The 15,468-nt window shown below is 40.5% G+C and overlaps 1 protein-coding gene across 1 annotated transcript in view; it reads right to left on the bottom strand.

Annotated features, from left to right (window-relative positions):
* Positions 1-6,740: 6,740 nt before the first annotated feature.
* Positions 6,741-15,468, bottom strand: part of ARL8B (ADP ribosylation factor like GTPase 8B) — a 56,150-nt gene continuing 47,422 nt past the window's right edge. Inside the window, 1 exon segment of the mRNA NM_001252214.1 lies at positions 6,741-9,084. Coding sequence (NP_001239143.1) covers positions 9,035-9,084 — 50 coding nt within the window. The 3' untranslated portion in view covers positions 6,741-9,034.

Here is a 15,468-nt window from a genome sequence, read left to right as displayed (position 1 = left end):
CCAGCCGGCCAGGCCCCGCATTCGCCCGCCCAGTCGCCCGGATTGGCCCGGCCCCGGCCCGGCCTCGCTGTGCGAGGCGTGGGACTCCCTCAGGCGCCATAGGCCACCTGGTTGCCCCCAACGCCACGAGGCCCCGCCCCGTCCTTTCGGCCCCGCCCCCAGGGCGGTCCGGAGTCGGCTGGGCTGGCGTGGCGAGTAGGAGCAGCTCGGGCTCCGGAGGAGGGAACTTCCAGCCAATGGGAGCGCGGCACGGAACCTGCAGCTGAAGGCTGGACAGGGACGTGGCCCAGGACCCGCCCCGCTCCAGTAGAACCGGCTCCGCGCTGGGACCGGAGCTGTATGTTAGGGACGGTAACAATTAAGACATAAGGAACAAGGAACGAAAAAAGGACATTTCTATATAAGGCAGCTACTTTGGCATACCAAGGGCAAGTTTTTTTTACATGGTGGGGGGTGGATGTTGCCGTAAAACGTTATCTTGAATTACTTTTATTAAAACACCCTAATTTGTTTTCTTTTAACTTAAAATTTGAACCCTTTTTATTAAAACGCCCTAACTTGTAAGAAGCGCTCACGGTGACTGTAAAATACACATTCCCAGGTCCTGTCCTAGACCTATAGATAGAGGGCCCGGGCAATGTGTCTAACAAATACGCTTCGGCAATTCTTAGTATCCGACAATTCCAGGAAATACTGAGTTAGGTTGAGTTGCCTTTGTCTCAGAAATACGACTATTTTTAAAAAAAGATACAGAAGAAAAATGCAGGGGGGAGGAGTCAAGGCTGCTTGCCGCCACCACCCGATTATTTTTACCAGATCTATTCAATCATATCACCATCTCTCCTGTGCACTGTAGCAGTGACCTAACCTTTGACGTGTGGGATAGGTTCCTGGTCAAATCACTTTACCTCTTAGTATCTACTTACCATAATAAGCAAGGTTGAAAATGTCAGCTCTGAAGGGCTATTGCTTTCATGTAATGGCTCAACGGTTTGGGGGTTTTGTTTTCTTTTGTTTGCCGCATTTGGAAATGTCTGCTAAGATTTGCCCTCCTTAAGTTTAGACCATGTGCCTATTATACTGAGGTTCCTGAAAAGCTCAGGAAGCAAGACCTGATGAGTGGCTCAAGCCAGACTGGCAGAATAACCAAGGGAGTGACTAAGAAGATGACAGAGTAGTCATGTGGCACATTCTCAGGGTCAGAAGACTTTTAGCAATACAGAGGAGGTATAATGGAGACTCCCTGAGAAGGAGCCTGAAGAAACATGATTGTAACACAGGTGGCTGGCACATAGTAAGACCCTTTTTGTTGATTGACCCTTATTCCTGTCCAAAATACCGACAGGCCTGCCCAAGCATCGAAGGAATGTAAAAAGAGTTTGAGCCAGGGTCTTTTGCCTACAGGTATTCTTTTCCTACTTTTTCACCTAGGGACCCTGATGAAAGTTCAACATCAGGGCTTGATCCTGAACGTTCAGGTCTGCCTTCTTGAAACTTGCAAACTGAATATGAATATTAAGGGTCATGTTATATATTTCCTTCATAAGTTATTGCAAATTTTTACTTACCAGCAGTCAACTACAAACCACATTGATAATAGCTCCTGTCTTCATACTGGAGACAAACTCTAATAACAAATCTTTTTCATAGCCAGAGAAAACCCTCTAACTTCTAAAAGACGCTTTTCATGGAAAAACTGACAATAGCTGCCAGCCATATACGTCTGGCAAGTTTCAAAATACTTTCCACATGTGTTCTTATTTAAGCTTCACAAAAAACCTTGTAAGGTGTAGTCCACAAGCCATAAGGGAAGAAGTCAGGTTGGGGGAACTCAAGTTCTCCAAGTGAGTTGGCTCTAGGAAGAAAAAAAGGCAGATCAGGCTGGTCTTTCACACTTTCGTCCCAGTTTACTGAAACCAGCTAGCCCTCAAAAGCCAAGAAAGACTGGTCTTTCTACTCTTCCCAAACCAGCAATGCTGACATTAGTGTCCTGCAAGGCACATCCCAGGATTCAGGGGCCATAGTCAGAAAATGTTTTCTCCTTGAATTAAGCTGAACCAAGGGGGGACAGAGGTAATTGTGTTAGCTCTCTATATTAGACTAGACACCCCTCAAGGTAAATGTGCCTGAAAAGACTGGGACAACACCCATATCCAATTAGAAAGGCCAATCTTAAAAACCAACTCTTTAAGAAACTGTTTTGTACTGGGTCGTTCCACAAAGTATCTTACAAAAGCATGAGGGGACTGATTAAAAAGAAGCCTGAAATGCGTTAAGGTAAAAATTGCTTTACTCTGGGTGGCGCCAAAGAGACAACTAAGAATCCAGATTCAGAAGACTGCCAGAGTTTAAATCTTAGCATTGCCCTCTGAGTGACCTTGGGAAGTTTTAACTTTTCAGGACTTACTTGCTTGTCTGTAAAATAAGGGTGATAAGAACAGTACTTACTGCATATGGCTGTAAAAATTAAATTTATTGTATATAGTGTACCTACAACATGAGTAAGATAAAAACTCAACTCTTTCTTGAGACCAGCATTTGATAAAAGTAACTGAAACAGACACAGCTGAGGACTAATTCAATAACTAAGCCCCTATTTTCAAAGCACTATTTTAGAAGAAAAATGTGTCTAAGGAAACCAAGTATAAAATAGAACAAGGGCTAAAACTCAACACAGTTCAAGAGCAGTTGCAAAAGCTTTGAATCCCCAAGTCTAATTCCAGTTCTATTCAACTCAACCTATTCCAGCTTCCATACATCACAGTCTTCAATCTCTGTGATTTGGGTTATATCCCACAAGGTGACCCAAATTCAGTCTCCCTCTTTGCGAGTTGAAGATGACTGCTAACATCTATTTCAGTTCCTTTAAAGATATCCTCCACTGAGAATAAATAACAAACATTACAGTTTTCAGGATCAGTCTTGTGAGGCTGAATGGGTGAATCAATGCACTAGGTTTCTAAAACAGTAAAATCAGAAGAAAGCTCTGGCCCTTTGATATCCCTAAAGGGTAGTCTCAGAGCTTCTTAGATTAAATATCGGGGTTAAAATGGCCTATTAAAAGAAGGGGCTTTTCTATTTTAAGAAGTTTATAAGTGATTTATTATCCAAAGCAATAATTAAAAAAAAAATCAGGTGATGTGATGATGACTTTTAAAACTAATTACTGCTTCTCTCTGAAGCAATACATACTTGCTTTATAAAAGAGGGGTTAATCTAAAGAAAAAAAAGAAGGGATTACCTACAATTCCATAATTAATTTGGTAAAGATTCAACTTCAGAAGTCTGGCAATATTGTTTTCTCAGCTAGGTAAGAAAAGAAAAATTTCAAATTTGTTTTAAAATTGAACAGTAATTATCACTCCTACCCATTTTATGGGCAGAAGTCCAGAGGTTTGTCAACACATCCTGTTGGCAAGACACAGGGGACACAGACTGGTAGGAAAAAAACCCAAAAAACAAAAAACTAGCACATCCCCTGAGGACAATTTATTAATTCCTAGCAGAAGCATAAATGCATCAGCCCTCTTTGACTCAGACATGTTTCTGTAAATTGCTGCATATGTGTACATAATGATCCACTGCAGTATCATTTATGAAAAGTAAAAAGTTATAAACAACCCAGCTATCAATAAGAACCACTTAAATAAATCATGGAACCCCTACACAGTGAAAACCACGCACAATGAAATGGGAGCCATATTGCTGTGAAAGAGAATGAGGAATTCTCTACGTTATTGTCCTGGAAATATTACCAGAACAGAGTGAGAAAAAGCCATGCTCGAATACCTCTATACAAGCAATTAAAAAATATATATACATATACATGTATTTCTGCTTGCCTTTTGTAAGATGTTACGTCCAAGTCCATGGTAGTTTCTCAGTCATGGATGGGATCTAGAGTTCACATTTTTTTTTTTTTTGTCTTTTGTTGTTGTTGCTATTTCTTGGGCCGCTCCCGCGGCATATGGAGGTTCCCAGGCTAGGGGTTGAATCAGAGCTGTAGCCACCAGCCTACGCCAGAGCCACAGCAACGCGGGATCCAAGCCGCGTCTGCAACCTACACCACAGCTCACGGCAACGCCGGATCGTTAACCCACTGAGCAAGGGCAGGGACCGAACCCGCAACCTCATGGTTCCTAGTCGGATTCGTTAACCACTGCGCCACGACGGGAACTCCACACATATCTTTTTATATATTTTCCAATACCTAAGTCGTGTAACTTACATAGGAAAAAATCAACTTAATCAAAAAATAAATGGGGAAGTTCCCATTGTGGCTCAGTGGTAACAAACCTGACTAGTATTCATGCGAATAAGGGTTTGATCCCTGGCCTCACTCAGTGGGTTAAGGATTCCATGTTGTTGTGCACTGTGGTGTAGGTCATAGATGAGGCTCGGATCCGGTGTTGTTGTTGCCGTGGTGTAGGTCAGCAGCTGCACCTCTGATTCTACCCCTAGCCTTGGAACTTCCATATGCTGCAGGTGTGGACCTTAAATAAAATAAAATTTAAAAAATGGAACTAGAAAAAAAGTGGAGAGCTCCCCTTACCACTTGTTCTAACTACTAAACCATTAAATCAAATGCAGCAACTTTCCATCGAGGACTGATACTCATCCCCACCCATGTGCCATACCCCCAGCCTTTAAGTTACTGATGCTCCAGAAAGAGTAGGAATGATAAATTCTTAATCCTTCTTTGAAGGGTGAAGAGAGCTGGCAGTTTCACAAATTGCCATGTCGTATGACAGACAATTTCTTCTTCCTTAGAGAATTATACAAAGAGAAAAAGGAGTCATCTAATTCACGTACTGGGTAACAGTAGATACAAAATGATGGACTCTCTTGAAATGTAGAAACAAAATGGCACATTATGTGATACTGACTATATAAAACTGAAGGTAGACCAAAGCTGTAGATTACAGAAGAGCTGGCTGGAGACATCATTTTTATGCAGTCTGGGAGAAACACTTTAAAATTTTTAAATGGTTTTCAAAGTATAAGCCTGTGTGGATACAGCATTTCCTTATGTAAGTTACTGCATCATTCTGTAAAATGTCTGTGACCTCCAGCTCTTTATGTTAAAAATAAAGCTATGATATGTAAATGTACCTGTGGTTTTGGATTATTTTCAAGCAGAAGGAACATGTAACAGAAACATAATCACTAGAACACTAGGACCAGTGGGCATTTTCATCTTTCCTCCTTGTTTTCTGTTTCACCACCATCCAAATCTCTACTCTTCATTTTACAGATGGGAAAATTACAGAGCCAGAGGGTGTTGAGGAACTCACCAGTCACATAATCAGTTAACAGCAAAGAAAAGAACTCATTCTCCTAAATGCCTTTGATCCAGCACCCTTGACAGAACCAAGTTACATTAGCATTACAAGCTGACAATTCTTTCCCCACCACAACCAGTTTAGGAATGCAAGCCCTGCAAGGCCCAGTAAAATGAGGCTACAACATCCTCACACCTCCTGATTCCAGCCAGGAAACTTTCATTACTGTAGTCACCAGCCACATGGGGATTTTAAAATAGAACTCCCTTACTGAAGAGAGGGCTTGTTAATGAAATAGAATAATAAATGACTACTGACTACTGTTGCTCAGATTAAGGAACTTTTCCATTGATTCTGTCTAGCATGTCAATGACTTGCTTCTGTTTCCCTAAGAATATTCAAGACGTACCAATTACAAAAGTACCCATTTTTATTAATAGCTGAATTTTAAACAGAAATTGTGTGGAGGATATTTACTAATCAACAGGAAACACCTGCCATGGGTGTTTCCCTGCAAACTGAAGGGAAGTCGAACAAGCCTAGTATCTGCTTTAACTGTCTTCCTTTTCAAGCATCTTCACTGATAAACATGTGGCTGAGGGTACAACCAAATGAAAATATTTCATGTACTAAACATGGTGGTTCCCCCCAATGCCACATTTTTAGAAAAAAAACAACTCAGCAAATGGATGTTATAGTCATATTGCCAGCTACAGTAAATTTAAGCTTCTGCTCCAGTTCTCAATTTGCCAGACCATTGAGAGGCTGGAATTATCCATGCAACAAGATTTCAGTGTAAATGGAACCCACAGCAATAGAATACACAAGGCAATTAGTTCTTTGGTCAAAAACAATAAATACAAAAGCAGACACTTTCTAATACATCCAATTTAATTGACTAATTCAAAGGACTAATTTTAGAAGTCTCGGTTTTTGAAAGCAAATATAGACCTAGAATGGAGAGTAAGCTAAATCTATATCCTCTCCCCATGGCCGCCCCTAATATATACCCACCTCCTTCAAAAATCTTTAGTAGGAAGGTGGTGAGAAGAGGACCAAACTGATTGCTGGACTGAACAGCTTGGCTCTACCCATCCAACAGAAGAATTTAAACCTGATATCCCAGGTACCTCTGTCCTAGAAATGCTAGATCACACATTCGATTGGCCAACAAGGTCTGGCTGTACAGAATGACAGTGTGGAGAGAGGAAGAGCCAAGCTGAATGTCTCTCAATAAAAATACATGAAAATTATTTCCCCCATAGCTGTGATGGGATAAATGTTCGCTTCTATAGTGCAAAAGACATACTGAACAAAATAGGCCAAATGCTTTACTTTTCTCTTTGGGAAAGCCATGTTTGATATTTTTAATCTTTTCATTCTGAAACTGAAGCAGTAAATAGATATGTCTTGTAATTCCAGTTTATTATGATTTTTTAGAACAAGTGGATTACAAAATGCTTAACTAGCTCTTGCCACTTATATTTAAAAATTTGGTGTATTTTGATAGTAGTAGCATTTCCTCCACCACCAGCACCCCTCCAAAAAATGGCAATATCAATTCTGTGGATATTTTAAAGTTTATTTCTACTTTAACTAGCCCACAGACCCAATTCTTTGGGAGCTGAGCTGATTTCCTTCCAGCACATTGTCTACAGACCCTGCTCATGGTAACTTTCTTTCCACCTCCTTCCAAAAAAATCAGCACCTTCCATCATGGTGCATATTTTAAGTTAAAACTGTCAATACAACCCTCAAAATGCAAGTTTATTGAATAAAACTGAGAAGAGCAGTCAACAGACAGAAAGATGCATCCACCTAAATAAAAAAATTTACGTATTTACAAAGTTCAGTAACTGTTAAGTTTCACATGCAGAGGTTAATGCACAGGAAAACGTTGATAGTAGTGTTTAGCTGTCTTGAAATGCTGGAAGCAATGAGCAGACACACAAACACATTACGGTTTAGCTTCGGTCAATTAACGAACCTATGCGGTCCCCACATGGTCACATATTTTAGTTCTGATTCCTTCTTTTAGGCACAAGCAAACTGCCACATTCTTTGTAATGGTTCACAGTGACCATTAATGGTGTTGAAGTACAGAAGCAAGTATAAATACCCCTTCATTTACAGAACCATCCATCCTATCAGGGAAGTATGCAACATGCTTCAAAGAGTAAGAACAGAATTTTAAAAGCTGAGATTCTACTCATAAAAATGTGAATGGAGAAAAGCAAGTAGTGTCTGTGCAACACGGTGCAGTATTTTGTACAGAATATTGTTAAGGCCATGGCAGTCTATAAATTAAAAAAAACTTCATGTCGACTGCACTTTGAGTGCTCAACACGTTTGGAAATGCACTGTTTACATGAGTGCTGCTTAACAAAAGAAACAAAATCACACACAGTGTGAGGCAACACATAAGCGCGTGTACCATAGAGTTTACCTACTACAGTGGTCTATGGGAGTAACAATTTACATGTGAACCAGTATTAATATGTCCCTCTATGTATATGAAAATTACTAAACTACAAACATGTTCATTTAAGTTTTCATACATATCCGTATCATGGAAGCAAACAAGAGACAGCATCACTTCCTCAGTTCTCTGTGATTATTCGACGACCTGCAGACGTTGTGCATGATTACATCAGGGAAAGCAGGCAGGTCTAGAGTTGTCACAATAATCAAGATGTCTAATGGCATCGGACAAAAGAGTGTCAACCTTACATCAATAAGAGAGAAAAATAAGAATTTTTATTTGCAAGTATCTATTGTGCTGAAAGTCAACTTTATGACTAGATATAAAAAGTCAAGAGTTAGAGTGTCATGCAGCAGCACTGGTTTAATGACCAGAGACAGAAAGAACAAACAGGTGTTTGAAGAGTCTGACAGTCTGAACACATTTTATTACATTGGCTGGAATGCTCTAAATTCATGAAAGCTTTTGAGAAAATGAAGCTTCAATTCCCAACCCCTTTAAAAAGTGTGTTGAACCAGGAAAAACAAAAGAAGAAAAAAGAGAGAAGTAATGATCTGGACAGATACAAAACAGCATGTCTCAGTTCCTCCCATATCCCGGCTGCTATCTGGAAGATGAAGAATCCTCAGAAAGCAGAATGTTTTCAAAATTCATCATGTAAGATCTCACCAGTGTAAAGAACCAACACCAACACTGATCTGGTGCCTCTGCTCACTCTCTGCAGACCAATTTTTAAATTCCTAAGGTGTAATTATACATTTCACATGCATTTGTGAGATGTGTCAACATTATGTTTATATCCCACGAGTCAGGCTAAAGATTTTCTAAATACTGTGTGGCACTAGAAACTTCATGCTGTATCAAGTCAGTATCAGTATTAAGCTACTGGACTCTATAATGAAATATCATAGATAGACATTTACTGAAAACCAATATAAAAACCTGGCCCAGAAAGACCAGAACAGAAATATGCAATTTTCTTGACTTAAGATGGTCAAAGTGTGTTTTTTAGAAAAAGCTCTACACACTGTTTAAGACAAGTATGTATAAGAAGCCTTTTTGAGTGTGCTGACTTTATCATGACAACTCTAGATGATTCTTTATGAAGGATTAGGAATACACATCTTCAGCAGTGCACATGAGAAATAAAACTCTGAAAAAGGCAATTTCTTGGGTTTAGGAAGGACCGTATTCTGGGAAGTACTTCAGAGGAACTGACAATAATTCTAGGATGATAGCCAGGAAGGACTGGAAGACTTCAGGAGATGCTTCAGCTTCTTCTGGATTTTGAATGTTGAATAAGCCACTGAAGGGTGATATCTAAAGATGGAGGGAAAAAAAGTGAAGACGTTAAGAAAGCAAAGTTGAAAAATTAAATACCAGAGATAATATCTAAAATGGCAGCTATTTCAGGAGTTCCCCTTGTGGCTTAGCAGAAATGAATCTGACTAGTACCCATGAAGATGAGGGTTCGATCCCTGGTCTCACTCAGTGGGTTAAGGATCCGGCGTTGCTATGGCGTAGGTCAGTAACTGTAGCTCCAATTTGACCCCTAGCCTAGGAACTTCCATATGCCAAGGGAAGGGCCCTAAAAAGCAAAAAAATTTTTAAAAATTTAAAAAATAAAATAAAATACAGCTGTTTCAAAGCATATGCTGGGTCTCCCCTCTTCTTTTCTGCTCCTTTACTACTATACCCATAGGTATCTATGTCTATCTATGATTCTTCATATCTGAGTTTTAAGACGTTAATCTGGAACAAGAAACTGAAGAATCTATGATCTAAAAGTTAAATTGTGTACAGAACAGCTCATGCTTTCCTTTCTTTTCTTCTTATTTATTTCACTTTTTAGGGCTGCACCTGCAACATATGGAAGTTCCCATGCTAGGGGTTGAATCTGAGCTACAGCTATAGATCTACGCTATAGCCACAGCAACACCAGATCTGAGCCACATCTGCGATTCTATGCTGTAGTGTGCACCAATGCCAGATCCTTAATCCACTGAGGAAGGCCAGGGATCGAACCTGCATCCTCATAGAGACAGTGTTGGGTTCTTCACCTGTTGGGCCACAATGGGAATTCCAACTTGTGCCTTCTTTTTTTCATTTAAAAATTTACTGATTGCCTAAAGGATCAAGTATTGTATGTGAAGTTCCAGGAATGCAAAATAATGGGAGAACCCCTCTCTGCCCTCAACGAGCCTTTAGTATTATAGTTGGAAAATATACAAATAATCATTTGGGTTTGGAGGATGGTCTCCATAGAATTCCAGGAGAAAGAAACAGCGAAGGCAAAAGAATAAACAAAGGCATGAAACTATGTAGAGCTCTGGATGGATTATGAGTGAGGAGATGTGGCTGAAGCACAGGGATGGAGAAGGGGGTTGCCACGCAGCTAAGGCTAAGCAGGGAATTTCAAGCTCACCCTCTGACATCTTGGGCTGGATAATTCTTTGCTGGGAATGGGGAGGAGAGAGCCTGTTCCATGCACAGCAGAGTATTTTGCAACACCTCTATACCACAAGATGTCATTATCACCACACACACACACACACACACACACACACACACACACACACACACACACTCATCCGCAGCTCTGACAGCAAATAATGTCTCCAGATATCCCAAATGTTCCCTGTGGAGCACAACTGCCTTCAGTGGAGAAACACAGGCCTAGAGGGAGCCAGATAATCTTGCGTGCCATTTTAAGATACACCCCGAAGTCTGGATTTTATTCTCAAGTAAATAGGAAGTTATTGGAGAATTTTAAACAGGGAAACTATTTTAGTTTATTGTACTAGGATCGACAACGGCAAAAGAGGAGGGCAACCTGGAGGGCTGCCATCATAGAGACTATTATCACAACAGGAAAATGACGAAGTCCTGAAGCAAATCAAAAGTGCTATAGGAATGGAAAGGAATAAAAGGAGGTGCATGTTTAAAATATAGAACTAACAGGACTGACCAAATATACCAGAATCTACTCTGGGCCTGAGTAAGTGTGTGTGTCACAGAGATGCTAACTAACACAGTGGCTAAAGGAAAAACAGCCTTGAGAAAAAAGGATTAAGAATTCAGCAATCAACACAGTGAGCCTCAGGTGCAGAAGGTAACACATGGAGCTGCCGAGCAGGTCATTTCAGTTTTATGGATCTAAGGAAGCGATGGAGATTGCAAGATATCATCACAGAGGTGGCAAATGAGGATACAGTGGCCAAGATAAGCCAGGAAAAGCACTTAGACTGACAGGAGAAAGCAGCTAAGGAGAAACACTGAATTACTGTTCTTAGGTTCTTTAAAATGTGTTATCCACATCTATTAGAAGCAACACTCTACTCTTCAAGTCTAAAGATATGGGTACCTTCAATCTCCCAGTTTCCCAGCTAACATGAACTAGAGGACTTGTAAGCCAAACACTATATATAAAGAACAGCCTAGAACTGAGATCTGAATACATTAGAGCTATGGAAATAATGATTTAATCAGATGGCTGAAGGTGGTCTTCTGCACTTAAGGAGGACAGCAGTGTGCAGTAAGAGCAAAGCCACATTCATCTGAACTGAATGGAAGAAAAGGTAAATCTGGAAGTGAAATGACTAGGCTTAAATACTGAAGAAATTCACTAAAAAAACAAAACAAAACAAACCTTGTGGACACTGGACGTAAGTTATACCCTAAGGACAGATGAATCCTTAAGACTACATTAATAAAGGCAAAAAAGAAATAAGACATTCAGAGGAAGGAGGAATCCTCTCCCACAACACGAAGGGCCACATGTATGAGTTATCTCTTCAAGGATCATCTTCCCTGAAGTATCTGTTCTATGTGCAGTTTGAAGGCAAATTACTGCTGAAACTAAGGTACTTTATGTATCATATAAGGAAGCTGGGGAATATTAGGAAATATTTTTGGAGCAATTTAGTAAATTCATAAATTTGGTACTAAAATATGTTTAAAAAAAACCTGAAATTAAGAAGGGAATTCTGAAACTTCTTCACCTAAGAAGTCTAACTGACTTGGCAGTCAGTTGTAATTCTTGCTCCAAATAAAAAGGCTTTACAAACTAATTTTGGAAAAAAAGGGTAGAGTAGTTCCCATCGTGGCTCAGTGGTTAACAAATCCGACTAGGAACCATGAGGTTGCAGGTTCGATCCCTGGCCTCGCTCAGTGGGTTAGGGATTCAGCATTGTGTGAGCTGTGGTGTAGGTTGCAGATGCAGCTCGGATCTCAATTTGCTGTGACTGTGGCGTAGGCCGGCAGCTACAGCTCCAATTTGACCCTTAGCCTGGGAACTTCCATATGCCTCCGGTGCGGCACTAGGGAAAAAAAAAAAAAAAAGACATAACAAACTAATTTTGAATCTAGTTAAGGATGGATTAGTTTTCTTAGGCTTGATAACATAACATGAACCAGAAGTTCTACAATCATAAACCTGGTGACAATGGAGCTCTACCACAAACTATGAGGATCAGCCTCAAAGTTCTCACCAGCCCTTCTGCATCTGCTTTATCAATGAGCTCACAAGATTTTTTCAGGAAAGTATTTGGCTAGTTTGTCACTGGTAAGCCAAAGGACTTTTTTCTCCCTTCACTCCCCACCACCCCCATTTTAAAAAACACCAGAGAAAACATAAGGCAGTAATGGATTTATAGAACAGCACATGGTACTAAAAATTATGGTTAGTGTAGAACAGAGTTTCTTTTTTTTTTTTTTTTTTTTTTGGCACATGGAGGTTCCCAGGCAAAGGATCTAAACGGAGCTGTTGCTGCCGGCCTACGACACAGCCACAGCAACACAGGACCTGAGCCACATCTTCAACCTACACCACCATGGCTCACAGCAACGAAAGATCCCTAACCAACTGAGCGAGGTCAAAGATTGAACTCACATCCTCATGGATACTAGTCAAGTTCATTAACTACTGAGCCATGACAGGAACTCTGCTGACATTTTAGGTTGAACAATTCTCAGCTGTGGAGGCTGCAGGATGTCTAAAACTACCCTGGTCTGGTCTCTATCCACTAGACACCAGCATAACTCTCCTCATTATGACAACCAAAAATGTCTCCAGACATCACCAAATGTCTCCTGAGGGGAAAATCCCTCAATGAGAACCACTGGTGCATAAATAAATACTCAGGAGCAAAACTTAAAATTTAGCAAGAGCTTCCTCCAACCTAGGAAAAACATTTAAAATAAACTCTAAGTAACCCTAAGTGCTTGAGCAGTCTGTCAAACTAGCCAGATGCTCCAAATTCAACAAGTCATGTATTCTATCCATTTAACAGAGGAGAGTTTATGTCCATCAGCAAAGTATGGGCTCAGATTGCTTTGGTTGATATTTAAAGGAAGCCCAGAATCAGCCAGAAAACTATCAATTAGCTAATTAGAACATGTTTGAGGGGAGTTGGGAAGGAGCTGAGATACAGACTGGAATCGACTTGGAAAAAAGTTAAGTATGACAAGAACCTATACAAATTGAAGGAATGACTGCTAAAGAAAAAAAATGTCAGAATACCTTTTAAAAACAGTTTTGGTGATACTGACTTAATACATTTTATTTCAAAATGCTTTTTTTTTTTTGGTCTTTTTAGGGCCATACCAGCGGCATATGGAGGTTCCCAGGCTAGGGGTTGAATCCAAGCTATAGCTACAAGCCTACGCCACAGCCACAGCAATGCCAGATCCAAGCTGCATCTGTGACCTACACCACAGCTCACAACAACACTGGATCCTTAACCTACTAAGCAAGGCCAGGGATCAAACCTCATCCTCATGGATACTAGTCAGGTTCTTTACCATTAAGCCACAACAGGAACTTTTCAATATACTTTTTAAATTGGAGATATGACTGGGAAAATGGTCAGAGAGAGATAATCTGAAGGGGGAAGAAGCCATGAGCTGCAAGTTCAGTGCAGCCAAGAATGCAGGCAGTCTCTAGAAGCTGAAAAAGAAAATAATGGATTCTCCTCTAGAGTCTCCAGAAGGAGCACACCTGTAATTTTAGCCCTTGATTTTAGCTCAGTGAGACCAGTAACAGCCTTCTAACCAACAGCATCAAGAGAAAACAAATACAACCATACGATGTACACCATTCATCAAACACTGTGCAATTAATCTTCTCATCGTCCCCATTTTATAGATAAGCAAAAATTAGGGACCAGGGAGTTTAAGCGCTTTCCTGCCTGAGGCTGCCCTACTCCAAAGCCCATGCTGTTCCTGGCCACTACACTACACTGATGGAGAACCTCTTTTTCTACAGTGACTCGCAGAGAGATTTTTTTTCCACCAGTGACCACTGAAGTGGGAGAAATGAAAGAACCACGAAAATCCTTAGAACCATGAAAATCCTTAGATTCCTATCCATCTGAGGCACATCATTAAACTCTTCTTTCCAACTTTAGTTGAGCCTACTGTGCCAGACAAGACTGAGCTTGAGATGGTTGTCATGAAGGTATCTTTCATTGCTGAGTATATTTTATTGCACTGTTACAGGTCTTTTCATTCCAACAGCTGTCTGATATGTTGAACAGCCTTTCCCCTTATCACACAATTGTTTAGCTTTCTTTTTTTTTTAACCTTTTGACCCTCTTCATGCCAATACACTTTTATTAAATAATCCCTCACCAAGTAAGTTAAGAGACCGAAGTTGAGTTGGACGTACTTATTCTTTAAGGATACTTTACTAGATTGAATGGTGTCACCTAAAAATTCACACCCACTGGAAACCTCAGAATTTATTTGGAAATAGGGTCTTTGTAGACATAAGATAATGTCTTAGGATTAGAATAGGCCCTGATCCCCCAACATGTGCCTTTATAAGAAAAGAAAAAAGACACACAGACATACACAGAGAGAAGGCCATGTGAAGCCGAGGGCAGAAAATGGAGTGATGCATCTACAGCCAAGGATGCCAAAGACCGGAGTTCCCATCGTGGCTCAGTGGTTAAAAAATCCAACTAGGAACCATGAAGTTGTGGATTCGATCCCTGGCCTTGCTCAGTGGGTTAAGGATCCAGTGTGGCCGTGAGCTGTGGTGTAGGTTGCAGATGTGGCTCAGATCCCGAGTTGCTGTGGCTCTGGTGTAGGCAGGCGGCTACAGCTACGATTAGACCCCTAGCCTGGGAACCTCCATATATGCCGCAGGAGCGGCCCCAGAAAAGGCAAAAAAACAAAACAAACAAACAAAAAAAAGGATGTCAAAGACAAAGCCAGGGAAGGCAGGGAAGGGATCTTCCCCTGGAGCATTCAGAGAGAGCCTGGGCCTGCTGACACCTTGATTTCAAACTTCCAGCCTCATGCACTTTAGAGAACAAATTTCTGCTGTTTTTAAGCCACCCAGTTTGTGGTACTTTCCTATGGCAGTACTAGGAAATTAATACAGACATTAAGTAGATAAAGGCTATTTTGGTTTATACTTCCCGTAGAGTGCCAACATACTACAGTAGTATTCTATTGGTTCAGTAAATTAAACATCTGTACAGTGCCTATAGACCAATTTTTGTAAAGCCTTATTTTAAAAATATCATTTTGTTATACAGCACAGCTGGATACTAGCTCTGCAAAAATTAACGCAATAAACTGATATCATATAATGTTTAACCTCATGTCTTTATTGTATTTATTTCTTTAAATAGCATAGAGCAGGTTCAGGATATTATATTTGTTGTCAAAAGGTATATCTACTCTTTTTCCTGAGGT

This window comes from Sus scrofa, chromosome 13 (assembly GCF_054392235.1).
Source record: "Sus scrofa isolate SSC_HxYL_T2T_F1_AM1 chromosome 13, Sscrofa_HxYL_maternal_Yorkshire_Landrace_v2.0, whole genome shotgun sequence".
NCBI lineage: Eukaryota > Metazoa > Chordata > Mammalia > Artiodactyla > Suidae > Sus > Sus scrofa.
Note: the sequence above shows the minus strand (reverse complement) of the source record. Positions and strands in the feature narration are given on the sequence as shown.